Here is a 27,888-nt window from a genome sequence, read left to right as displayed (position 1 = left end):
TCCATTTGTTTAGCTAGATTTTAAATATTATTTTTCTTCATTGCACACAGAGCCACACAAAATAGGGAATGCAGTATTGGAAATGTATGATTGAAATTATAACATCAAATACTATCAGATTAAAAACAAGCCAACATAGCTGACACACCACAGCATCTATTAATAGGTCTGAGTCCCTTTTGCAATGTCAACTGTAACATTAATCCTTGTTTTAGATCACAGCATCTCAAATATCAGCTGCTACTAGTTGTACAGTTCTCTTTCAGTTTATATCAGAGAGCCCAATGGAGTCTTTCGAAGGACCTAGTCGGGTTAGCAAGGCTAACTTTTTAGAAGTCCCTACTGTAAACGATTTCTTTTCTGAAGATGAAGATGTTAAACCTGACATTAAACACCGTTTCTCTCCACTTCCCCGAAGGCGGAATTCTGCTTCTTCAGAGGAAGAGGAGGCAGATGCCCCCACCACTATTGCAAGAAAAGTTTCATTTGCTGATGCATTTGGCTTTGATCTTGTGTCTGTTAAAGAGTTTGATACCTGGGAAATTCCAAATATAGCACAAAACAATGACTTAGAAGACAAGGCTTTCCCTCAAGAGGAATTTTTTTTAACTCAGCTATTTACATTACCTACTTCCCAAGAAGAAGTTTTGCAAAAAGTGCGAGAACATAAAGTTCTCTTGGAGTCAATTGTGTTCCTGCCTGGGATTACCTGTATGAACGGCATTATACGAGTCCTCAATGTATCTTTTGAAAAACTGGTGTATGTTCGAATGACACTGGATGACTGGGTCAGTTATTACGATATTCTAGCCGAGTTTATGCCTAATTCTTGTGGCAGTGAAACTGACCAGTTCTGCTTTAAGATTTCTTTGGTGCCTCCTTATCAGAAAGATGGAGCCAAAGTGGAATTCTGTATACGATACGAAACATCGATTGGTACCTTCTGGGCAAATAACGACGACAAAAACTACACGCTGATTTGTCACAAGAAAGAAACTGCGCCCAAGTTGGATAATAAACCACACAGAGAGGGTGCTGATAGACACCTTAAAGGCTGCTTAAAAACGGCACCAAGCAGGTGAGGTTATTCCTTCTCTGTTGGTAACTTAAAATAGAGTCGGTTAATTCTAACTTTCTAATTGTGCTTGCTGGATTTAAGATTTCCATACTGCATTTTAAAGATGAGACATGAGGTTAAGACTTATTTTCAATAAAATTATTTAATGTATCTGGTAGTAATTTTTTGCAGATAGTTTAGTTGGAACAAATATCAGAAATTTAATATGTGAGAAGCATGCCACTCATTTGGAAAGTAATGTGAAGGACTACAAATTATGTGCAGAGCACTGATTTTGATCTCTGTATCATATAAATTGTGCTGGTGAGTCTACTTTGCTGTAGACTGAGGCAGCCGTACTGTTAAAACACTTCACATTCAGTCTTCTTGTAAGTCTACAAGAGTGTAACAGCAACAAATGTGATTCTAGATTTTCACAATATTTATTTTGTATTTCATTCTCAAAATATAACCACTGAAAGAAAAATGTCAATGACGGTTCAGGAAGTTGGTAACTCAAGGAAGGGTCCTACTGCAATTAGAATAGTGGGTACAAACTTTTCTGCAATTGTCTGTGCTGCTCTGTAAGTGGCACCTTAAAGTAGTAAATCTGTCTTCCTTTCAGTGTTTGATGTTTTCCTTTCACAAATGGTGAAATGAATTAAGATCTATAAGGTAGAATTGTTAACATATTAAGAAGTATATATACATTACTTAATAATTAAATGTAGTGTAGTATTCGCCTAAGTGAAAAGTGGCAGTACTTAAGATATAACTTGACCTCACATAAAGAGATAAGTTCAGGAACAACATCTTTTAGATTCCTACTGTTTTTAACACCTTTTCATTCTTCTATAAGTAGAGAAATGTTGATCATGAAAATCTGATTGTCAGGTTTTTGCTCAGTATATTTCCCTTAAATCTGTAGGCACTTTGAAAAATCAGATCTTTATTTTACTTGCAGTATCCTCTGCAATACTTAGCTCTCTGAACTGAATTTATGTTGAGTGTTTAGTTCCTGTAGTCTCGCCAAGACAGTGCTGTTTGATTTCCCAGGTTTTAACTGCCTGTTCTTTTCCTCTGAACTGAACTGGTGGGGGATAGGGAATAAAACCATGCCAGTGCTTGGAATTTGAGGAGTAAGGAGGCCTCCAGGGCTTCCCCCAGCCAAGCCTCCCTGCCCTTTCCCTTTCTGAAGGCAAAGCTTGCTGTGCTGAGAGGCTCTGGCAGCTCTGATTGCATGTGAGTCCTGTGAGGGGATGCATGCAATACAGCTTAGTGATTTGCATCACCATTCCAGTAAAGGAGCAGTTCCCAAGGGTAACCCAAGGCCCAGTTCATAGCCAGACCACAATACTCCCCCAGGAAATGCCCCCCAGGCCAGCTCTGGGGCCATTGCACTGATGCTTCCTCAGGCAACATCATTCCACACGTGAAAGAAGGAGTGACACATTTACCTACCGTGTGGCCAGATCCTGACATTTGTGCCTGGTTTTGTACGTCGTATCTGTCCTTCAAGAAGTGTCACATGATGTGCTCAGGGCAAATAAGATAGCCTGAGGTATTCTGTAGAAGGGCCTTGATATCAGATAACACAGGCATAGTCAGGCAGTATGATTTCACCCTGAGTTCAGGTAGCTCACATGGATGAGATGGACACGGAGAGCACATTTAGATACAATTGGGCAGCTGAGGTCAAGTCATGACAAATTGCATAATTCCCTTAAAACTCTAAAGTGACATGTCTGGTGTTAGTGTAAGCTGTAGAAATATTTCCTCTGGAAACCACTCTTTTGCATGTGCATAATGAATGCATCATAGGTAAGTTAGGCACAGAGGTATTTAAAAAATGGGAAAGGAGATAATATCTATTTCTTATTATAAAATTAATTACCTTGTTCCCTACCAGAGATGTGGAGCATTCTCCACATGAGAATGCAGAGGAATGTGTATATATGTATGTATGTGTGTGCTGTGTGCACATATGTGTACGTATTTATGTATGCACACTTGCATATTTGTTCATATATACAAATGCACACACATGACAATTTGTGATATTAAAATCAAAATGGTCACATTCTTGTTAACATTAAGTTCTATTACACATTTTTGGGAAATTATTACTAACATACACTTTCAGGACCTTTTAGTGGAAGAAGGATGTAAATATACCTTAGAGTAAATTCAAAAATGAGCCAAAAGTATTTCTGAAATAAGGTTTCAGTGGTCGCCATGGCTTCTGAAAGACAGTTCTGGCAGATTGTAATCCAGGACCAATTTTATGCTACAGGGACTTCATTGACTTCACAGGAGTTACAGCTTTCACCAGTGTAAATGAGGTCAGCATCAGGGACTTTCGTTTCAAAAGAACTAAGATGCCAACCTCCATTGCTCACTTGTTTTTCAAAGTGTCTTTGTACGTGTTGCCCCTTTGAGTGAGGAGGAACACCCTGCAGACATCTGCAAAAGTACCTCATTATTCTCCTTCAGACCCTCATTAAAACTCCTTTGCTTTGATGTCTGTAAAAAAGCTCAAGAAAAACAAACCCCCCAAAACTGGCAAAGTGAAGCTGCTGATGTGCTGTGACTACTTCGTATCATGTCGAACAGTGCTGTCTGTTTCCCTGCTCTACTCTGCCAGCCTGTCTCTCTCTCACCTCTTGTTCTCTGCTCAAATTATAAACTCTGCAGAGTGTATACATACTCTAATGTATGCATATAGAGCATTTAGTAAAGTGTGGTGCAGGACCATAACTAGGTTGCGCTAGGAGCTGCAGCAATGCAAGCTGATATACAGAGAAGTAATAATTTTATCTGTGGATCACACAATGAAAACACAGGTCAGCAATATTGCTGTTCATATCCCCAAAGTGGGCATCTAAATTGATCATTACTTTATAGTAACCTAAATACAAGGGTATTTAAAAGCAGCATTTATTTAGGACCCTTGCTCAATTTTAGAAACCTGTTACCCCTATTTTTTATTTTAAATTTGGCTCTGTGATTTTTATGCTTTCTCTTAAAATAAGCAATTTACCTCTTCATTTAAAAAACTAGGACTATTCAAGAATTCTGGTGGGTTTTGTTGTTGGTGGTTTTTTTGTTTGTTTGTTTGTTTGTTTGTTTTAAGCAGATAGTCTGATCCACTCTAGAGCATAGTTGTGTGGCTCATTAAATGTTATTAGTGAGGATTACTTAAATTAGTTAAGTGAAAGGAATAATATGCACTTTTTAGAGGAAGTTACTGAGGAAACACAATGAATCAGTGTCAGGTTGCCCTTAAGAACGTGAGCCAGGACAAAGTTGTGGGAATAAAGGCAACGAGTTACTTCTGACATAATTGTTAAAAAATAAAAAATAAAATGCGCTCAACCCTCAGAAGTCACACCTGAAAAAATTGATAGTGAATGGCAAAAGTAATACTGCATGCAGTAATTAATGTTGAAAGGTACTTAGATTCAGATGATCAAAACCACATGCCTATTCATTCCACGTCTCATTTGCTTTTGCTTCTGTCTAGACATGAAAAAATAGTCTTCTCTCAAACTTTTGTAAAATATTTTACTCTCACTGAATTTTTTTCCAAGTTAAATTCGACATAAATTTTAACAGTTTTTGTTGTTTTCCAAAAAGCATGAAAGGATTCAAAGGCTCAAAAGGTAGTTTAGAGAAATAATATTTGAATGAATTACTTTATCTTTTAGTCTATCTGAAAGTATGCATTTATATTACAAATACTCACAGATATATATTTTTTGGGGAAAAAAATCGACTCCCAAAGATTTAAAAGCTGCTACTGGAAAAAAAAGAGAGCTTCTGTGATAATACAGTTCTAATTTCTATCATATAAACCACATCTGAACATTCAGAAAAATGTGACTGAATTATATCAGCTCTACTTTTTCCTCTTTTTGATTGATTGATTGATTGATTTTTTTTTTGTGACGTGGGTAATGATATTGAATCTCCTGGTCCTCAGGTTTGGACCACAAGACTGTGTTGTCGAATGCAGCCTTCTCCAGTCAGTCTGACCAGACCAGGGCTGGTTACATGTTGCATGAGCCAAGCCCCTGTAAATCATGGTGCACGTGCATGGCACAGTGATAACGACCTGCAAACTGTTTCCCTGTCACTGGTGACTCTGAGCCCTATTTCTGTGCCTGGTCCTGATTTGCCATCTGTCAAGAGAGCAGCAGGAATGATAGCGAAAGTAAAATGGCTGTTAAGTAGGAGAAACGTTTCTGAAAAGGTTAAAATGTATAGTAGGACTCCTGTTCCCTGCGAAGCCAGGGAAAGCTTCAGTAGTTTTTCATAACTGTTAGAGTTATCCTCCTTTTAGTTCTTTGAGCCCACAGGCGTATCACTTTGATGTCCTGTGCTTTTTAATAATTGCTGGACCGTACCTTTATCTGAATGGCATTACATCAATCTGTGATGACTCTTTAAAACAGAGCACAAATTTGGGTGATGTTTTGTACAAGAGCTGCTCTGTGTACAAGGCACGATAGGAAGGAAGAGATTAAAAACCCTTGGTCCATAGTTCTTCAAAGCCGATTTCAGGAGTAGGAATACTGAATAGCCTTAATGCAATTGCCAGGGGTAGAATTTCTTATGTGCACATGTAGTCTGCTGTTTTCAGCTCCAGTCTCATATGGTTTCTGATGGAAGGTTAAGGAATTATGTTGCTGAAGTCATCAGTGCCTCTTTGCCACAAAAAGGACAACGATCTCGTGGCTTGTATTAAGCAAGGTACTGACAGCAGGTAAAGGGAAGTGATCCTTCCCTTTATTTAGTGTTGGTGAGGCCGTATCTGGACAGCTGTGTCCAGTTCTGGGCTCCTCAGTACAAGAGAGACATGGACATGCTGGAAAGTGTCCAATGGAGAACCATGAACACCTCTTCTGTGAAGAAAGGCTGGGAGAAGCTGGGAAAAGCTGGTTCATCCTGAAGAAGAAAGGGGGCGGGGGGGTCTCCTCAATGCATATAAATGCCCGAAAGGAGCATGCAAAGAGGATGGATGCGGATGCAAACTGGCTCAGTTTGTTGATGCCCAGTGAAAGAATAAGAGGCCAAGGGCACAAAATGAAGCACAGGACATTCCCTCTGAACACCAGGAAGCACTTCTGTGCTGTGCAGGTGACAAACAACTGCCATAGGTTGCTCAAAGTTTGTGAATTCTCCTCCTGTTTGGACGTGGGCCTGGGCAGCCGGCACTGGGTGTCCCTGCTACAGCAGGGTTTGGGTCAGATGGACCCAGAGATCCCTGACAACCTCAGGCAGTCTGTGGTTCTGTGATACAGCTTGTGCTATGCTCAGTCAGTCTTCCAAAGGTAGATGGCAAGCCTGTGTCTAGGTTGTCCTGATCAGTGAGTTCTGCATCACCTCCTCTTGGCCTTTCCCACAAACCGTTAAAAATCAAGGACTTGAGAGGAAGACATTTGGAACTAACTTTGCATATACTTTGCTATGAGGAACAACTGCATTATTCCCAGCTGGTCCATTTAAAATACGGCATTTAAATTATGTTCCCTTTTAATCCTTGTTCTTTTGATTATTTCATATCATAATCAGAAAGGGAAAAGGAGAGAGGTGTTAAAACATGCATCTTCTTTATGTACTACTATTTAATTTCAAGGTTGTTTCTGGCAACTCAAGTCACAAGTTACACCTTGATCAGCATACAGATATGGGATTTGACTAAAGTTTATTTCTATTATTAGGAAGTGACTGCAATCTCTGTTTTTACCAGGAGAGCAGCTGCTAGAAAAGCTATCCATTCACAGAGAGCCAGCTAAAAGCAGAACTCCTCCACTGCTGAATCTAATCTAGTATTCCTAGCCCTTCTCTTGCCTCCTGGTCAGTGCTAGTCTTTGGCAGTTGTAGAAGTAGACAGCACAAACACAAAAGTATGACTTCTCAAGGTACTTTAGGAACACGATTACTGAGGAGATAGGATGATTATTCAAGATGATCTGAAATATATTATTCAGATAAGAGGGATAAAAGCAAGCTGTGGAGCTGAGGCTGAATGTTACAAAATACTTCTGTAGACATATATTTTGATGAAATTGCTACAGCCTTACTCTCCAAAGTCATTTAAAATAAGCTAAGATAAAACACTGGAAAAATATTCTACAAGGAATGATCCTACTTGGTCAGGAAGTAACTACACTCAGTAATTTAAGATGTCTTTTCTTCTGTCTGTCTAATCACAGTATTTCAAAATCCAGACACACTTAATATTTGAATTATGAAATATCTTAAAGACTCTAAGGATAGATATCTATGATAATAGCATAAGGTTTTGAACACTATCACAGCCATGCAGAAGAAACAGGTGGAAGTTATGGATGAGAATGGTATGCACATGGAAAATAGACACCTGCTAATAATACTTGTGGCATACATTTGGACAAATAGAAATGCATTGATAAAGGGGATCCTGTGTTCCATTGTTCAATGATTGTTTTGTTTAGTTAGATATCTGTTTTGCTAACTGGCCCTGGCTGCCAAGGAACATTTCAGTACTCTGTCTTCTGTCCACTGTCCAGGTATTGCAGTTCATAAGAGTTCAATGGGGAAAAAAACTTGTTCTATAACATTCATCTTGTCTTGGCTAAATGTTAGTCCTGGTAATACGTTTAAAGCCAGTGAGATATTAACTGAGAGCACTAGAGTCACATTTAATCAGTGCATTCACTGGGAGTCATCTGAGCTGTTTATTCTGAATATGAACTTTAAGCCATGATCCAGCCCTAAAATTGAAGCAATTAATTCAGCTACAATGTAACTGCAGAGAACTAATCACCTATCATATATTTGATATGGATTATGAATGGATTATTTTTTCAGTCACAAAAGATAGAAAAAAATGGCCCAAACAAGTATTTTGCAAGTTAAATGGAGTTCCTGCTTCAGGGCAAAGGAAGAGCTGAGACCTTTGAACACTGAGAGAGCATGTTAGAAATAGCTATTTGATCCCTAGGCCTTCAGTGACACACACGAAAATATTAGTTGATATGCCAAGGCATAATGGGGGGCTTGGTTTTCTGACTGTCTCTCCACTCTCCTCCTGATCTGTGGAGCCAGCTGATACTCTTGACAGTAAACCCAAAGATTTATTACTGCTGGTTACTAATAACAGTCCTGAAGAGTACTGAAGAGCACTGAGCTATGCAACTGAATGTAATGCTGCTGTGAGGAGTCCACAAGGAGTAGGCAAAGCTGGCAGTTTCTTCATACTTTGCACTTAGGTGTATTAAGTGAATTTGCCTGTAAATTTTGCATTGATATGCAATGGTTGTTCCCACAGTAAAGTTTATAGCTGCTAGTAGTGCAAGATGTTCAAGCCTTGTTCATTTCACATTATAGAGGATTGTGGAATTTGTGGGTTTTCTCTCTTCCCAGTAAATCTGTACTAATATCCACAAGATTACACTCCAGATCTTGTTGATGTTCCAGGTCTTCTTGACCTCCTTCCTCTATGAAAGTAAGAAAACATACGGTAAAAAAAAAATGTTATACAAATCTCTTCCTATTGTGACAACACCTGGATATTTAAGCCTATTGGGATATTGACTGAGCTTCGAAGTGCTTTCCAAGTTTTAGAGCATAGGAGAACTCTCAAGAGTGACTGACTAAGGATTTCTGTGGTCCTTCATTCTGTTTGCTCCAAGGGTGGCAATCTGTGCTTTAGTCTCACCTGACTGCCATCTATCTCTGAGGCATCTGTCATCTTCCTGTGTACGTGCCTCAGCATACTGCAGTCAGCCTCTAGGAAATGACTGTCCCCTGACGTGCTGGTAGAGGACTGCTCTTTTTTTTTCCCCTACCTAAAATCCAGGGAAAGACTATGTACCCCAGAATGTAAGGTCTTTTTCCACTGTGAGCTATCCTAAATAGATGCACCTTGGGAGAAATGTAAGACTTGTTGATGGTACTTGTTTTTCACTCCTTACATCTTTTAAAGCAGTCTGAGAAAAAGAAGAAAGCAAAGAACAGAGGTTCTTCACCTCCAACACATTTCTACAGCATCATTTTAATATTTGACCATGGCCCTTCCAGACAAACTGCAGCCTAATTAGACCTTAGGAAACTTGACTCCTGAGTCATTTTTTTCTGGTTTTGGCTCTGGAGATAGTCACTCCAGTAGCAAGGTGCTGCACTGCTAATTCACAATTGTTGTCAATAATTATCTTTTAGCCTTACCCAAGGGAATCTTTCCTTATGAACTTTCTTGCTAAAGTATCAACCCCAATCCCCTGCTGATGGACTAAACTAGTTTTTTGACCCATTCATGTACAGAACAGCACTGTAACAAGCCATCCCTACTGGTTTCAATACTTTTTTTTATGTGGACAACATAATGAGGTACCACAATCATGACAGAGTTGTAAGAAACTATGACAACTGTTTCAGTATCCCTGTTTGTAGTTACTGTGGCTTAATTTGAGGCTCGTGTGGATTTTTCTGTATTCTTCATACCTATAGTAATTGCATTCTTCATACCTATAGTAATGGGATTTGAGGATAGACATGGCTATAATAAAGGTTAGAATCTGGCACTGAATTGGAATTTTGCTCCCATTTCAGACACACAAGCACTAAAATCTTCAAATGGACAGATAATGCAACTGTACTTTAAAAAAAGTACAAATGTTTTGCTATTAAAACTCAAGGTCTTTTTTAATGAGCTAGAAAATAAAGACTAATTTCTTGGGACTCTGTTTGCTTTGAGGCTATGATTATTCTCATCCCAAACCAGGCCAATGCATTTTGTTCTGTGCCACCTACGTCCCTGCTTCAATCATAAACTAAGACTGAAAAATGAAAATATTAGTAATTGGAAAATATAATCCCCTGGATAGCACCAATCCAATAATCTTAATAAAAATAGGTTTATTACAAACATTGTCTGAATCCTACTGGGAATTTTCTTTAAAAAAAAAACATTCAAATTCCCTCACAGCTGTTCTCTTGATCAATTATTCCCCTAGATACTATTAATCATTACACTATGTAATGCTTATTCACAACATCTTCTTTCACTTTCCAAACTTCTTTTTCAGTTTCTTTTTGTTTAGAAGCTACTGACAGTCTTTTATTGTCCTTTTGCAAGCCCACCTTTTGTTCTTTTCTGGTTTCAGCTCCTTTTCTTAGATAAGATGACCAAAACTAAGAGGTATTTCCTCTAGGTAGGAAAATATCACTAATTAATATTCTCTTTCTTATATTTCATATATTTAAATAGAGATTCCTTTTGGCTCTATTTGAATGCAAACTGCTTATGAGGGTTGCTAGACTGACTCTCCTGATAATGCAATCTTCTGTTCACAGCATAGTTTTCAAAATGGTAGCTGCTTTGCAAACCATAGCCATGCTATCGTGCAAATATCCTCACATACCACTTAATGATGAGTGGGTCACTCTGTCTCCATGCCTCTACCCTCTGTGTCCTGACTATCAACAAGGGAGCTAATTAGTGTCAGTCCTGTTTGTTTGGTGACACCTATTTACTAAGAACTAGATTGAGCCTTTCTAACTCTGCTGGTAGTTGAAGGTCACATAAGAAAATCAATCTGGCCTAGATTTGTAATAAGGATTCTGATTTTGCATACAGCTTCATTCTAATAGAACCTCTTATAATGGCATAATATTTAAAAAATATATCTGTATTTTCTAGTTAATGTTCACAAAGTCATTATGTTATGGCTGTTCTTTTTTTTTCTTTTTTTTTTTCATCTTTTCCTTTAATTTCTGAATCTTTTCCTGTGTGATCTCAATTGGTATAGAATCTAAAGAAAGTAAACTATTGTTTTCCAGTTTGTTTAAATTATTTTTCTGGTGTATTTCTGTTTTTAAAATGTCCTTAAAAAAAGATTATTTTTTTTTAATCTTAACAAAAAACTGCTTAAAAAAATGAACAGAAATAGAAGACGATGGTACTACCACACATGACACGCACACTGAGCTGACATGCCAAAGCAACGCTGTGGTTCAGGCTCAGGTAACGCACAAAGGGGGATCATTTGAAGCCAAAACCTCCGAGGTAGGGATTTGCTATGTTTTCAAATAGAATTGTCCTGCAAATAGAAATTTGGATGTGTGCAAGGAGTGCAAACTGAAAGACCAGAACTAAGCAACAGTGCTACCTGAGCTTCAGTCTCATTCAAATGGATTCCAGCAGGGCTGCAGTGCCCCTTCTTAAAGTGCAGTCATTAAGATCAGCTCCTTCTAACAATATGTAAAAGCCTGAAAATAACTTAGAACATTTCCCTGAAAGGTGGTACAGCTGAGCACTTAGTTCCCTTGCAACTTTCTTTCAGAGCCACTTTAACTGTTTTTTTTTTCTCTCTACTAATGGATTTGGTACTTCAGAGATCACATTCTCTGCAGTGTTGACATTGACGGCCTTTCTTTCTGGCTGGTGTCTTTGTTCTGCTGCTCAATTTGTCCTCTCCTTGCAAATCGTGGACAGATTCTTTCCACTTTTGATTTTGCATGCCCAGGACCTCTGCCATTGGGGTCAATCATAATTCTGCATCAAGCAGTAAGGTGCCTGTACCACAGGATTCAATATTTGAATGCTATCCCTACGTTTCCTCTTAGAAGAGTTGAGGACTCTTTAGTTATATTTCTTTTCTTATGTTTTTATTTTTTCTTTTTGCATCTACCAAAGGTCATTGCAATGCATCTTCTTGTACAGTGCATATCCTTTTTCTTCATGTGAAACAAATCTTTTTTAAATGTTTGAAATTCTTTAGTAAACATAAAAAACTTATTCTGTATTTAGATGATTCCTCAGAAAAATATACTCCCTTAATTTCTAGTAAATTATTATCAATACCTTTATATACAAATTATTATAAGCTATTCTTATCTAATGGTTTTTAGGAGTTTAAGAATGTCTCAGCAGGAGTTGCTGAGGGATGAAACTTATAATGATGATTTAAAGCAGTGAAGTGTGTAGGCTGAAACTGAAATAATTATTGCTGTAACCCTCTAAGCACTCTAAGTTCCTCAAGAGAAAATACTTTGTTCAGAACAGACCCTGAACAACAAAATGCTACAAAAGTAAAAAAAAAAGAAGAAAAAAAAAAAAGAAAACCCTTGGAGCAGGATGATAATTTAGAACTAGGATCAGTATAATGTGAGGATGTTCTCAACAACTACTCACAAATGCATCAGACATCACAATTAAAAAGGAATAATAATTACGATCCCATTCTAAAGTATGTAATATTCTATTCCATTCAATAAGACGTGAACACTTTAAAACCATCAGTGTAATCCACAAACCTATATTTACAACATTAAACTGGATGTTCTGCCTTTTCAATAACTGTCATCTCATCTCTATTATTTTCACCTCAGACTCTAATTGTTTCTTTTATAGAAGCTAACCTACCAGTGTCCTTGGCAGTACAGTTTATGGCTTATGCATTTACAGTAATTGTTTGGGCAATTTGCCACACCATATAACAATCTTCAAATCACAATCAGTTCTTATAATAAACAGCATTAGTTGTGAAAAATACAAGTGATGCATGATTCTTATGGTAGATAAAGGGCACCGAAGATGCCCTTTAGAAAAGAAAGGAAAAAGAAAAGAAAGGCTCAAACCTTGAAATGCTTGAGAAAAATACTGATGTCACAATACAGCTAATTAATTTGATGGTACAAACAAGAGGGGGAAAGGGCCTTGCATTCATTAGTGTCAATTCCAAATGAGGGCATACTGTTCATAAAAATAATATTCTGCCTTCGTTTAGACAAAATGTGCAGGTAAACAAGTCAGAAATAAGCACTAGTTCTTGCAATAGCAACGATTTCTCTCCTTGGCTTTCCGAAGGCTCTTTCTCGTTATCTGCAGGGAGCTCAAGGCCTGGGCAGGTGCAAGTGGCAGGCAGCCCTGGAGGAGCAGCCTGGCTGCCTCCTGAGCACCTAATGACTCCTCTCTACGGCTCATGAGTGGCTGCCCATGAAGGAATCCATCTGCATGCAGCTCTGCTGCAGGTATTTTGTGGCCTCTTGACTTTCAAGCATCCCAAAATAGTAGGGGAAGATTTGCTCTATGGGGAGGGTGTTTGGAGGCCCTTCACAATGGATGTGGCTCCCTGAGTTAGAAATTCTCTGCTTCTTACAACAGCGTAGGAATGGGCACAAGGTGATCCTCAGCCTCCCTGTCATCTTCATGCAAACTTAAAGTCCCAGCTTGTGCTGAGACACATTGAAGCAAGGCCCTAGGAAGCACAAAGGTAGTTTCAAGCCAACATTGTACATTCCCTTCTTGAGGTACACTGTGAATTCTCCGGCAGTGCTAGAGCTTGGAACTAATATATATAGGGCATTGGAGCCACGTGTCATGAGAAATCTGGAGAGACTATTATTTCAACAATTGATAACATAGACTTCCATTTAAAACAGGAGGAGATTGTCCCTATAGTGAGCTTTAGACTGAGTATTATGAAGACAAGGAATGAGATTTTTACTTGTTAACTGTTCTGATATTTAGTAATGAAGATAGAACTAATTATGGAGAACTAATCTCCAGAAAAGTGCTACAGAGATCCACACACTGGGATTCCTGGTGGATCCTTAATCCCTTTCAAGAGTTGTACAAAGACAGGTCTGGAGATGATTTTTGCTGAGATCCCAGAGGATGGCTGGGATGTATACCTCCAGAGGTAGTTTCACCATGATAATGAGACAAGGATCAAACTTAAGGTTTATGTTGTTGTTGTTATTGTTGTGTACAGTTCTGGCTTTTTTTTTCCTCCCTATTGTTTCCTCTGCATTATTTGGTGTTGTTAGTATTTAGTCCTCTGTCCCAGTGGTATTTTAACATCAGTAGTACAATATTTTAAATGTAATTTTCCAGAACACTAACTGTTTATGGGGCTGGTATCAGTGGAAGAAAAAGAAACAACAACAACAAAACCTAAAGCAACAAAGCAATCTTCTACTGTGCCATACATTTAATAAAATGTTAAGGCTTTATATCTATCTTTATGCATTCTTGGCCTTTTCTTCTTCTTTCCCAAATTCCTTCTTCCTTAAATTTCTTTTATTATGTAGTGGATTTTCAATGACATTAAATATAATACTACTGTTATTCAGGACTGCATGTGGAAAATCCTCATGAAAGGAATGTACTTCATTTCTCAGGAATGTTATTTTAACCCAACTCCTCCAAGTATTTTATAGGCTTTCTGTTTATAACGTACAGATAAAATTTTACAAATATTTTTAATGGTTTGGTAGTCCCTTTGCCGTTAATGATACACAACATAACCAAACCACATGAACAGTGCTCCCTCCCCTCAAGTCTTTACTTTTTCCTCCAGCTTTGTGGGGTTACAGTTCCAAGGGATCCTTGTTTTGCCCCAGTAACTTCTCAAACCCAGACACTTACCTGCACAAATTTGCTTTTTGTCCCTCCACTAAAACATTACTGTCACATTTCATTACTTCTTTTCAAGCATCTCATATGTTGTTTACATCACAGTGGCATCATTCTTCAGAAAGTCTGGCTACCTAACATCTAGAAATTGGACTTGAAAATAAAACAATTATTGTTTAGTGAACGCCTAGATTTTACTAGCCTAGCTTCACCTCAACTTCAGGATAGAAGAGAGTCATTCTGTTTTTGAATCCATCTCGAATTAAAAATAAAGACTAGAGGCATGAAAGATTCAGTGACAGTCTATTTTTATCTGGATTTTTTAATACAGTTATATAATTTATTTTCCCTCCTATATATGTTTTTAAGTAAATATTTGTTTAAATATAGTCTTTACATGTCTTTATATCACTGCAATTTTTAAAATTTCAGACTAAATAAAGTATTCCCACATTTTCTTTTAAATAAACAACAGTATAGCATTGTTCAAGTGGCATTAATTTAAAGAATTATACAGGTACATTTTCATCTTTTCATAGTCTGACAATTCCAGCCTTGTATCATATTCTAAAAAGTAAATATCTTGCAATGGAAGTCTTCAGATATAGCATAAATGTGTACAACACAGAACAATGTGAACTGCATGGGAGGTTATACAAACACGCAGATAGAACTTCTGTGAAATACTTGTGTGAATTCAAACCATGACAAGCAATAACTACTCCATCCATTATGAAGAGATTAGTAGCTCCTGTCTACAAGCCCAAACCATTTCAAACAAGACCAAGGTACCCACCATGGTGAAAGGAGCATTTTTGAAAGTGTAACTTTCAGGGTATGTAAGTATATATGAAATAGGGCTGGACTGGCCCCAGGGGACCATGTTGTATAAGCCCACTCACAAAAGTATGTTTCTATACTGAGCACTGAAAAATTGATAAAGGATGTACTTTTCTAATACTTATCTTCTTTTAAGTTTCTACAAGGCTCTCTTTTTATTAATGTATTAATAGAATTTTGCTGGTTAATATCTTTCCTACTTTCTTATTGTTTATTAAAAAAGGACATTTATTTCTCTTCTCCAAATGTATTTTGCTAAACTGAAAATAGAAATGCTCTGTTTGTCTCCTTGGTTATGATTTTCATTCACTCATCTTCTTGTTACCCTCTCCTGTGCCTGTTTCAGTCTGAAATAATATTTCCTGAAGTTCTTGAACTGGTAAGGAGTTCTTACCAGGGCCTGGTGCTGGGATATAAACAGTTATTGGAAATGTTTTGTTACAAGGCTTATCTTCCCTGTTATATTACCAGAGAATCTTGCTTGCCTTTTTACAGCAGCCAGTTCTCACTGGTGGCTTGGAAATGTTGTCTGACAGAAACAAACTCAGATTTTTTTTATTAATTTGTTTCTTCCAGTTTGTGAGCCCTCATTTTGCAGAAGAAACACTTTCTAGTCCCTAAATGTATAACTTGGCACTTCATAATTTTGAAGTGCATCCCTTATCTATTATTCTGATCCTCCAGGCCTCAGATTTCTTTCAATCCTCCTCTGTGATGGTGATGTCTCCCAACTTCCTATCTGCCACAGATTTAATTTAACTTTGACTTTTTGTGCCATGGTCTGTAATAAAATGACTGAGTGATCACACGGCTGGTCCTCTCAAATTCCATGGTGATGTCTGCCAGCTCTGCACAACCAGTCTTGTGAGGCCCCGCTTGGCACCAAGCCCTTCTCCCACCTCTGAGCTCCTGCTCTGATCTCCCTCCTCTCCAGTTTAATTAATAAATTTCCCAAGTGGCCACATAACAAATGCTTTAATGAAGTCCAGATAGATCAGATAACTGATTTTTAGACAAGGGAAATACAGTAATCTTAACAAAGACAGATATTATCAGGTGAGTCTGGCGCTTTTATGTCATTTTCCATTTATCTGTATTTATTCTCTCATTTAAGTTTTGTCTACTGTGAAGACTTTTTGAAGACACCTGAGTTCAAAGTTGCCAGACACTACTTTTCTTTTTCCTAAATCTTTGTCTTCTGATGCTGTTATAATAGTATCTGAACCAAAATGATGATAGATTTGAATAGGAAAGAATGTCATCCATGTGTTATTTCCTCTCTTGGGTCCGTTATTATTTTGGGTTGGAGATTATCTGATTCTCTTAACTGGAGCATATTTAAACAAGTTCTGCTCCCACTCTGAATTAAACAATATCTTTTTCTGAAACTATTTTACCATCACTTATATCTTTCTCACGGTGTTCTTTGAAATGAGACTCTGTCCCATTGACAATGCTGGGGTAGAAAACCTTCAAAGAAGTCTTTTGATTGTGGAATTAAACATAACTTGTCTGAAATCTTGGTCAAAACTCTCCTCTAAAAATCCTATTTAACTGAAAAATGGTTAATTTCCAATCCTTGACATAGCTTACTTTATCCTAACCCCTTCTGAAATCAAAACAATACATTTCATTAACTAATTTTTTTAAATTATTATTATTTTTGCATCACTCATACATTGTCTATCTACTCTTTACATCTTTAGGTGATCATCTTAGGATTCAGGTTAACATTTTTCTCTGGAATGCAAATTCTACACAACTTTGAGACTTTTGAACTCCTCCCCATAATGTCCATGAACTCTCTGGTCCCCTCAGTCCTACTAACTAGTCCCTGAGCTTCTTCTCTCTAAAGACAAAATTATACCCATAGCATATTTTCACTCCTTCTTATCACTTAGTCCAAATGAATGGTAGTTCCATCAAGAGTGAATCATATGAACAAAAGTATTTTTTGATACCAGTAGAAATTTCTAAGTTCCTGATGTACTTTATGAAGATTTACTCCACTCATCTGAAGGAAAAAAAAAACAGTTGAGCTTCCACAGGTATACAGATACTTATTTTAGAGGTGAACTGCACTGGCTGACATCAGGAATTTTTCTGTCATGTATTTTTTCAGAATATCTAGTTTCACTTAAAAATAAAAATAAACATTTTAAAAGTGAACACAAATTTTGTGCCTTTCAATACTCAGTGCAGGTACATTTAGATCCCTCAAAACCACAGTGAAATAATTAATTTAGAACACAGAAGCTGAATTGCTGTAACAATTTACTTAACCAGACAAACAGCTTCCATGAAGAGCAAAGGGGAAAGGATACTCTTGAAAAGCAGTGACATCAAATGATTAAATATTTTAATAGAGATTTTTTCCTATCTAATTATCATTGTTGAAATAGATAACATTTATAGGCTCTGAGAAGATATTTCACTCCTTAAGGTGTACATATACATTTGAGACTGTTTAGTTATATCATCCTATGGACTCAGCACCTTCATAATATTTCTTAGATTAAAATAGTTCTGTTAAATTGCTATTGTTTTATGTGTATTGTGATCCTCAAAGACTGCAGTATTAATATCCTCAATTTAGGTTAATTTCAGATTTCCCACAAGAATAATTATATGAGGACAGATATTTCTGATGTAGAAGTAAAATAAGGAAAACAGTTGTTGCTCTGAATTTCCCTGCAGCCAAGCATTTGCAGGACAGAGGTGCACAAATTATAGGCTACAAACCAACAGTCTTTATAAAATTCAATGCAACAAGGAAGAAGCCATATTAGAAACCCTGAAGTAGTACACTATTTTCTTTTTCTGTGGATTCATGCTGTGGGGTTGTGTCATCATTGATATTTATTATCTGTTACAGCTGTGAAAAGAAACCTGTAGTCCAGGGCTTTAGATGATACTGGAACAAGAGTTAAGGACAAACACAGCTCTAATCACGCCAAGTAAAATTGAGGTGCTCAGGTCACACATAATGTGGTACAGTCTCAGCTACTAAAACTCATTTGCTACTTTCCAGTTTGAATTTGAAGTCACACTGTGGGATTCAGTTCAGCTTATTTTAGTTATCTAAAACTTTTGGTTTCAGCCTAAGGCAGTCACCGTAGATTTCTTTTATGGTCAGTTCTTCCAGAAGCAGAGAAGCTCCTTCAAAGGATATTTCTCTCCATCTCACTGGCAGTGTCCCAGACAGAGGAAGCCAATCTCTGTTCAGAAGTGTTAGTCTTTCATCAGTGATGACAGGAGCGATGTACATAACAACTGTTTGAGCACAGGTGCTTCGTAAACTAAGGCTAGGTCAGCTAAGGCCCATTCTGGCATCCACCTTAAAGCAGCTTAATACATTCAGAAAGAGGTTCTCCTTCTTAACAATCCTACTCAATAGTGTTTGTATTTTACACTGAAAAGGTGTTAAAAACAAAAATAATCATGGGATAAGAGGCATATGAAATTGGAGACACTATCCAGTTCCTTTTTTTCTCCTAGAAATTAAGAATGAGCTAGAGTCATGCCAGTACATTTAATTCAAGAGCAGCAGTCACTTGGGTAGTTTTTGGATATGTATGCACTGTATTTTTTAATCTTGGGCTGTGATTGAAGTTGAGTGTGCCACTGCATTTTGTATGCAAGAACTGCTGACAGTAGAGTGTCACTTCAGATATGGGCATCTTTCCTTCTGTGAGTACTTCTTGAAGGACAAGAGTAGGTCAAGCTCAGTTTCTTTAAGGAAGAGGTGAGGACACTGGCTAGCAGCAAAAGATGCCACCTCTGCTTCCTCAGAGTCGCATCCACGTAGCTGAAAGCTGCAGGTAGCCAGCTATGTTCAGATAAAGACTTCATGATTTTTTTTCCCCACTGGATAACATTTGGAGGTCCTCTACTGAGCCTATGTGGCTTTGAGATCATTAATTTGGATGACTAACTCAGCTCATGTGTTATACAAAATTTTGGTTCCGAACTCAAGGCTTTTGCAGATACCCCATTAGCAACTAAACTTTTGTATGTATCTGTCTCATAGTTAAGCCTCAACTTGCTCCATGGCTAGGTTTATGGAGGCAGATGGCTGAAAAAGTTGCAAAGGCATGAAAAAAACAGGGTTCTCCATCTAACATTAAGAGTAAAATTAATATGTAACAGCAATAGTACAAAAATAATAAGAATATAAAGAGCATAATGAGCATATAAACAGGAGGGGGAACAATTATTTACGTGGGTTGATAGTGATAGGACAAGGGGGAATGGTTTTAAACTAAGACACGGGAGATTTAGGTTAGATGTTAGGAGGAAGTTTTTCACTCAGAGAGTGGTGATGCACTGGAACAGGTTGCCCAGAGCAGATGTGGATACCCCATCCCTGAAGGCATTCGAGGCAAGGCTGAATGTGGATCCAGGCAGCCTTGTCTTGTGGTTGGCAACTCTGCCCACAGCAGGGAGGTTGAAACTAGATGATCTTTGTGGTCCTCTTCAATCCAGGCCATTCTATGTTTCTGTGATAATGATGGATCAATAATAATCAGTGATGTTTTACCTTAAAAAATGCACAGATATGAAAATGAGGGCATTTCTCTGCCAGCCCTTTCAGGGTGAAAGGCAGATTATTCTGATTACAGCAGCTATTGGCAGAGGAAAGTACAACCTGGTGTGAGTAGGAGAGTGAGAAATTTTTTATACATACAGCAGATCTCAAAAGTTACATGACATTCATATGGATATCAAAAATATTCAGCATTATTGCAATTAATGGAAAAAAAAAAAGGAACAAAAAAAATCCACTGAAAGAGTGTTAAATCTGGTTCCTTAAGGACAAATGTCAAACAAAAGCTCAATAAAAAATTCAATAGGGCGATTCAGATTATTCCACATCTTTTCATACAAGAACTTTACATCTCCCCCTGAAGTATTTCATGGTGGCCAGAGTGAGAGATCAGATGCTAGACTGGAAGGGTCTTCTGTCTGCTTTTGTCTGGCAATCCCTGGAAAGGCTGGATTTTTAAAAGTTGGTGACAGTCAATATCTAGTACCTTTTAATGAAGTATAAATTTAGCATCCTCCTTCTGAATTAAGCATTTTAAGTGGCGGAGTTAATGTTATATCAATTTGAATGGAAAAAAAAGCAAAAAAAAAAAAAAAAAACCCACACAAAAAAAACCACCCAATACAGAAGAAGAAAAAATTAGTATTTGAAAATTAGAAGCTAACTTTCATTAACACAGGTGGACGGTTGGCTGAAAAATGCATGAATTAAAAACTTACAGAATAAACAATCCATCTCATAGAGAAAGCATTAGGAGTGACATAATAATTCACATTTTACATAAGTGGCATCCTTTTTACATTTTTTCCCCTTTTTACTAAATGTTGCATCCCTATGAACAGACAGTTCCAACTGCTATCACTTTGCATTGGTACTGATGAGGACTGTAAGTGCTCAGTATCTCTTTGTAGGTGTTTGTTGTGTTGGACCTGGCCTTTGTTTTCACAATCAGCAAAAGCAACAGTAAAAAATGCATTGGCTGCAGGGAAGCATAATTCATTTCTATCCGCCAGCCACAGCTTAGCAACAGGATCTATACAATATGCACACAGAGATAATCTTTTGAATTGTTTCAGGTTACAAATAAGCCTTTTTTCCAGCAATCTCTGTATACAAATATTTGAAAAATATAAGTAAGTGAGAGGTTCAGTCTCCTGTGAACATATATGCTTGCAGGCTATTGTCTGACCCCAAAGTTACTCTCTCCTGTCAATGACCCATCTAATCACCTTTGTGCTGCCTTCTCAGAAAAGGCCTGGGAAAACCCATCAACTTTGTAATGTAATTTGAAGGTCAACACATTTTCATATTCTTGGCCAATTCTTTCTTTGACCAGAACATAATATCGGATCATTCAAAGAAACTGAATTTGATAAGGTTGTTATCTTCAGAATTTCATATAACATTCAAAATTTTGTGTAATTAACCAGCTGTCTTTCTAGCTGAGACTAAGAGCAATTAGAACAATATTTTTTTGCAGAATAACACAGAAATTTTCTTCTTGTTTAACAGCAAAGAAGAAATATTGGCAACATCTGATGGTGACATATGGAATAATTCAAGGACTTCAGGTACTACACCTGGCTTAATTAGTTCTTTCTTACTGCTCATGTTAATTAAAGAAGTGTAACAAATAATCCCATGGAAATTATTCAAGCATGTTTTTGTTAACTCTTCAGATGCAAACATCCCAGAGATTGTTTGTTCACAAGCAGAAGACAAAGAGAGTGCACCAGCTAATGAAAATATAAAAGATAAAAACGCAGAATATAACCAGGGTGATCACGAAGATGATGAAAAAGAATTAGAGTTGCTGGTAAGTGTTATACAATTATTTCTACGGTATTAAATGATATGGATCCATTTACGCTTCAAAGCTGGTGAAATGCCCCCTTTTAACAGAGCTGACTGATGTACTAATTTACAAATGTAAAGCCTTGGTCTGTACTTTCATTGAATCTCTAACTGATTTGACAATAGAAGGTGCTTTGATTTCAGCATAGTGCATCAACTTTTTCTGGTCCTAACTTAATGACTTCTCCCTTTTACCTCTTTACCAGAGGCTCTAAGTGACGGTTTGAAGGAATTAGAAGACTAATATTTCAAAAATCTCTCATTGTAGTCTCTAGGATAGGTATATTCTTGTAGAAATGCTTTATATTTGGCATAATTCTTTTATTTTTGGTACTGTTAGCTTTGTTTAGTTGTTTCAAAGGATAACTATATAATGTGCTGTATGAACAAAATACATACATATATTTATATAGCACATCTTTCTATATCAGTATTTGGTACTAAATTTCTTATAATAAATTTTACACTCAGTGAACATTCAATCTATTTGGATTTGTGTGTGTGCATGTGTGTGGTTTGGGCTGCGTTTTTCAGTATGATATTAAAAAATGGCAATAAATGAGACACATACAGCAATTTATTATTCTCGGTGTCTGTTCTCAGCTCACGATCATTTGGGTGCATAGATTCATAATCACAGATTATAACAGCTATCACCTGTGAAAATATGAATGCTGAATCAGACAGTAGAGGAAGATGAGAACCATTTTATTTTCCTTATTGATAGAGAAAGAATGAATTCCTCTTATCTGAATATATTTTTTTCTTGCTTTTTCTCCAAAAAAGTTCAAAATTGTTGCATATTGTGGGATATTTCACAGCCTGAAAGTCAACCTGTCTCTCACTTTTTTTTTCTTTTATGATGAAACATAAAATTGGAGAACCTCTAAACCCCTTGTTGTTCTCAGTCCACTCCGTTACAAAAAGCAGGATCAAATATAACCGTTTGTTTATCAATTGCCAGGATTGTCTGTACAATAAATGGAGGGGGAGCTATAATTTAGATGTTAATTTGCACTATGTGCTCTTTAATGAATTAAACAATGAAGGCTTATAATAGATGGAAATACAACCAAATCTTTGAAACGCACAGGCATTGGCTCACAAGACAGCTGTGCAGTTGACAAGTAACATGAGCCTTATGTGAGAAGAAGGGGAAATCGTAAGATTTGCATATAATTATTGAGATCATGCAAATGTCAGTTATGAGGAGGGGAAAAAAACACAGGCATCTCACTGTTAAATCCTGACAGTTGGCATCACCGAAGAACTCAAATACACTTGAGCACTGGTTGGCAGAGGGTCATTAAAACAGAATTTGCAGAGACATTAGCTCCCTCACTTTTCTTTGAGTGACGTTTTACTATTAATAGTTTGCAGAGGCTTTGCAGAAAACATATTAATAAGAGAAACTGTAATGGGGGTATCTACAGCAAGTGCGAATGCATAAAGGGGTGCCCAAGAAGCTAGCCTCTAATTGATCAGCTAGTGCTATCAGTGTGACTATGCTAAAGTGAAAAGAGAGTGCAATGACAAGCAGCCATAGCTGAATAATACAATATGATATATGGGAGCTAGGAGGGAGAGTGATTAGTTTCTGGCCTTTTACTTCACTAATCTCATTTCCAACTCATGTCTTACTAGATTGTCTAAAATCAGTCTGGTTTGAAGCCTGTAAAATGGTCCCTGAGAGAAATGAAGCAAAGATAATCCTTACAGTATTTGTCAGTGTGAAATGTGTCTTTGTTTTACTGGACAATACTTACATTACCAGGCTTTGATGTACTGTATCAATGCCCTTATTTAAGTGCCAATCCTCCCCCTCCCCAATGCCCCTCTCTCTCCAAACCTAGAACCGAATGTGCAGAGAATGAATTAGCTTCCCTTTAAGGGAATATTCTCTTCAGATTTAATTTGTATAAAATGCACTAGCAGCTTACTGAACTCATGAATAAAGAGAGAGGGTTCTGAATTCTATTTTATTTCCTGCTCCTTTCAATGCCACCATAAAGCTCATTACCTATGTTAAAAAATACATACAATGCAAATTTTGCAAATGGTTCAGAACACGTTTCCATAAAAGCTTTGTCACCGAAAACAAAACTTTCCATAACAAAATCCTGCTTCATTCGACACTTTTTATTTTTGTAAAGCGTTTTTTTTTATCATTCTTTTCTATTCTATTGTTTCAGCTAAATCAGCACTTCACAGGAGCTAAAGGTACCTCTTCCAGAGATGAAAGGAATTTAGACACGACAGAACCAGTTAATTTTCCAAGTGAAACTGGAAGACTGGAGAAAAATCTAACTCATGTAGAAAGAAGCAGTGACTTGCTGAGGCATCCAGTGCCTATCAGTTCCTTATCTGAAAATACTTCACGAGCAATAGCAGAAGAATTAAAAGGTAATGCTAAGTATTCCATAGGAGGTTATAATAGTCAACCATCAGGAAAGGAAGTCTCTGCTGGCTCAGCTAACAGCAGCAAGCTGTCTTGGGATTCTACTGGTACCAGTGAAACCCTTTCATTGGCAAAATACTTTCCTGGAACAAAGCAGAATGAGGCTATCAATACTGCGGCTACTGTCTCAAGCCGACAAGGAGAGAGCCACTCAGATATCACGAGAGGTGAAGAGGACAGTGCCTCAGGAAGTAAGATGATGGAGAGGTTATTCATCAGTGAGGATGATACCTCAAAAGAGGCCTGTGAAATGAGACCAGCAGCCATCTCTTCAGTGCGTGATGAATCCATGCAATTAAAAGCATGCATAACAGGAACACTGGATGGTAATGCTAATCCAGCTTCAGAGCACCAGGTGCCAAAAATGTCTCACCAAACTCTGGATTCATTGTCATCAGCTGCTGACAAAAATGAAGGAAAAATCGAGATGATTGAAAGCAAAGTTCAGGCGCATTTAAAAGGAGATTTATATACTGACACTTTTGCATACACTGGTATCTCAACAGATTCCACAAAAAGCCTGCATGCACACAAAAAAGCAGTCTGTGAATTGTCAGAAAAAAATTATAGCACTGAGACAGAGAAGGAGAAAAGAGTGATCGAAATAGCAGACTTAGCACTAATCGGAGAGGAGGAAGCACCCAAGCCTTTCAAGTCTCACAGAAAACATGCCTTCAGCACATCGTTCCTGCCAGACGAAGACAACAAGCACAGCACTAGGCCTGCTCAAGCAGGACCTGGGGCTTGCTTGCCAGAGGATGAAAGCAGAGCTGAAGATGCTCAGGAACACAGAGGATTCACAAGGTTAAAAGACAGAGGAAAGACAGATAATGGAAATAAAAAAGGACTGATAGGGACAGAAAGTGAAGAAAACACCACTGGACAGGCATGGAAGCGAGCAGATAGTGGGGTGCGGTGGGCAGCAGAGGATGATGCAAGGGCTCGGGGCTCTTGTACAGAAGAATTATTTACCTGCCCAGAGGCAGAGAGCTGTGAAAAGTCTGCTGTCTCTGAGCACAGTATTAAAGGGAAAGCAGAGGCAGGTATGGCTTATATAATTAAAACAACATCAGAAAGTGCTCCAGAAAAAATGTCTGCCAGTGAAAAAGCAGTAATTGCTAAGCTACCTCAAGAGATTGCACTAAGTGACAGGCCCACAGAGAAAAAGGAAACAGCGTTTGATACACATGAAGGGAGAAATGATGGTTCACATTATGCTCTTTGTCAACTCAACACAGTGGGTGTATTATATGACACCAAATTTGAAAAGGAATCAGTTTTAGATATTTATAATGCACGTGTACATGAAACACTGCAAGGAGAAACGATGTCTGTATGCAATAGCAGGGAAAAACGTGCCAAAGCAAAACCAGACATCAGCGATATTCCGCCTGCAGACGGAGCCGTAAAGGCTTCTTCTGCAGGAAAGAAAGAAGGCTTGGGGCAGGGTTTGTATTCAGAAGAAGTATATAAAAGTTCCCAGAGTGCCCAGAAGCATCGCTACAGTGAGGAACTGGAAGAGCTCTATAGTGAAGAGAGCTACCTTGGAACACCTTCCTATTTGCATGCCAAAGTTCAAACAAAAACATCACCTTCTGGTACAAACACTATGCCCAGTTACCACTATAAAGGCTCTTCACTGGCATCTTCTGCAGCAGACGTGGACCATCCATACATTCACTCTGAATTCAATGTCATTGAAAAGGTTGTTGCCGAGTCAGGGTATGATTTAAGTCTGCCAAATGAAATGAAACATGTTAATAAAAGCCTCTTTCCTGAAGCTGAAAGAAAAGAGGTACCTTCCACGTCAGACACAGCCATTGCTAGAGAAGGAAGAGGAAGAAATATAGATCAATGTGTCCATCAAGCAGAGTTCAAACAAGAGAAGTCATTGAGGCCAGAAATTTCAATTAGTACGGCTACCAAAGAAGATGGTGGGAGAGGCTCTGATTCTGACCATTTAATAACTGAGGGGAAAACACTAAATTGGCTTGATGACTCGCAGAAAGAAAAGCAGCACATTTCTCATTCTGCAGATATTTCTGACCAGAAGAGTGAAGAACAGAAGCTGTCTAGTGAGTCTCCAGGTTTAAAACATATTGGTTGCAAAATCTTTTATTTCTTCTTCTTTCTTGTGTTTGCTGCAACACTTTACCACTATGATTTGATGGTTTGTCTTGCACTCTACCTGTTCTCCTTGTACTGGCTCTACTGGGGAGGAGGAAGAAGCAAAGAGTCTGTCAAGAAGGAATAACATTATTTCATTATCAACCGTGCTCAAGATCCATGGTCAATAGTCTCCAACCCCTCCAAAGCATTTCCACTGTTAAAGAGATTATTCATTGTTAGAACCAAAGCAAGGTTTCTACTGAAGCATCTTTTTAAAAAGATTACATATGAAGTTGAGCCTTCATATAAGTAATTATACTATAGGACCATCATGTTTGGATCATTAAATACCTATATGAATATGAGATCTGAAGCACGTCAAGTTAAAATGAAATACAGCTGTTGCTCCTTAGCACGCTATGAAGAGGCAATGCTTCATATCTCTTTAGTACTTAAAAACACCATTTTGTTGCATTAATTTCTTTTGCAGTAAAGCTTCATATTTTTCAGAGGGTTTTTTTTTGTTTTTTTTTTGTTTTGTTTTGTTTTTTGTTTTTTTTTTTAAGGTTCTGTGTAGTATGTAACAGCACCAGGAATGGTGTAATAAGTAACTCAGTATTTTGGTACTGATACTGCAGTTGATAATCTGCTAGTGTAATTAGTCAACATGCTAAGAAATATGACATCTGATGATTTTTTGTCACAAATTTCTATTTCATCATTTTAACTTAGTGCTACAGTGATACACCTGTTTGAAAAATGTAAGGTTAGACTCCAGTTGCATCATGTAGCTTTCTGGATGTAGCTGTGTAGAGAAACAGTCATGCTGTTCCTCTGTAGCTGAAGTGATTGAAGGTCAAAGCTGCAGGCTTTATGCACTTCCACAAACATTTTTGTTTTATTTGTAAATGAAGATTATGTAAGATGATTGAGAATTTCACTGAACTAAGTGTTATCCCAGACAAATGCTTTGAATTACATTTTTTTTTCCACCAGTGTTGCTTGAGCATATCTAAAAAGCATTAAATAAATTTTACAAAGGAGTGCTATGACTGAGTTGAGCATGTCTGAATTAGGCTTATTACTTTTTTCTATGGCTTGTTACCTAGTGCTAATTGTACACCAACAGAAAACACAAGGCATATGGGGCAGAAAAGCCTAGTGTTTGCCCTATGAAAAGCTCACAGAGACCTGCAGGCATTCTGCAGAGCAGGCATGCTGTAGGCTCCACTACTACAGTGTCCCTGATCTGTCATGTAGAGTCATGCCTAAAGTTTGTCCAAGAAGAAAAGAGATGGATAGATTGTGTTGCAGAACAGCCATTTTCCAGATGATGGCCAAAAACACCATCATAGGCAGTATACTAAAAGAAGCACCAAGGCCATATAATGTAACTGGATCCCTAGAATTTAAGAAGGAAAGGGGTATTTTAAGCTGCAATTGTTTTCCTCTGCCAGTATGGACGCCATTGAGTGTGAAAGGCTTATAAGCTCCAGAATAATCTAGTCATTTGATTGCTAGTTTAGCTCTGGAATAAAGGATTTAAAACTTAGTTATGTGTTTCAGGGTGCCAGGAGACTTTGCTACAGGAAGGATCTTGACATTCTTATTCTCCAGGG

General features: G+C 37.7%; 1 protein-coding gene across 2 annotated transcripts; it reads left to right on the top strand.

The window, feature by feature from the left end:
* Positions 1 to 262: 262 nt before the first annotated feature.
* Positions 263 to 27,317, top strand: PPP1R3A (protein phosphatase 1 regulatory subunit 3A). Of its 2 annotated transcripts, XR_010622580.1 has the most exons (5): positions 263 to 1,078; positions 21,361 to 21,419; positions 21,528 to 21,664; positions 23,895 to 26,803; positions 26,836 to 27,317. XR_010622580.1 is itself a non-coding variant. In XM_065743457.1 (4 exons), the coding sequence occupies exons 1-4, from the start codon at positions 285 to 287 to the stop codon at positions 26,412 to 26,414; spliced, it is 3,510 nt and encodes a 1,169-aa protein (XP_065599529.1). In that variant the 5' UTR covers positions 263 to 284; the 3' UTR covers positions 26,415 to 27,317. The 2 variants fall into 2 exon arrangements, 1 of the variants encoding a protein (XP_065599529.1); XM_065743457.1 differs by having other exon boundaries at positions 23,895 to 27,317.
* Positions 27,318 to 27,888: the final 571 nt, after the last annotated feature.

The sequence above is a fragment of the Cyrtonyx montezumae genome, unplaced genomic scaffold, assembly GCF_038088225.1.
Source record: "Cyrtonyx montezumae isolate F1298 unplaced genomic scaffold, pur_monq_1.0 scaffold_3, whole genome shotgun sequence".
NCBI classification, from domain to species: Eukaryota; Metazoa; Chordata; class Aves; order Galliformes; family Odontophoridae; genus Cyrtonyx; species Cyrtonyx montezumae.
Note: the sequence above shows the minus strand (reverse complement) of the source record. Positions and strands in the feature narration are given on the sequence as shown.

What these genes read in the sequence shown, in the direction of transcription:
- PPP1R3A (XM_065743457.1), top strand. Translation starts at nt 285, where the DNA reads ATGGAGTCTTTCGAAGGACCTAGTCGGGTTAGCAAGGCTAACTTTTTA. An exon ending in TTAAAAACGGCACCAAGCAG is followed by an intron (nt 1,079 to 21,360) that starts GTGAGGTTATTC and finishes CTTGTTTAACAG; the next exon opens with CAAAGAAGAAATATTGGCAA. An exon ending in GAATAATTCAAGGACTTCAG is followed by an intron (nt 21,420 to 21,527) that starts GTACTACACCTG and finishes TTAACTCTTCAG; the next exon opens with ATGCAAACATCCCAGAGATT.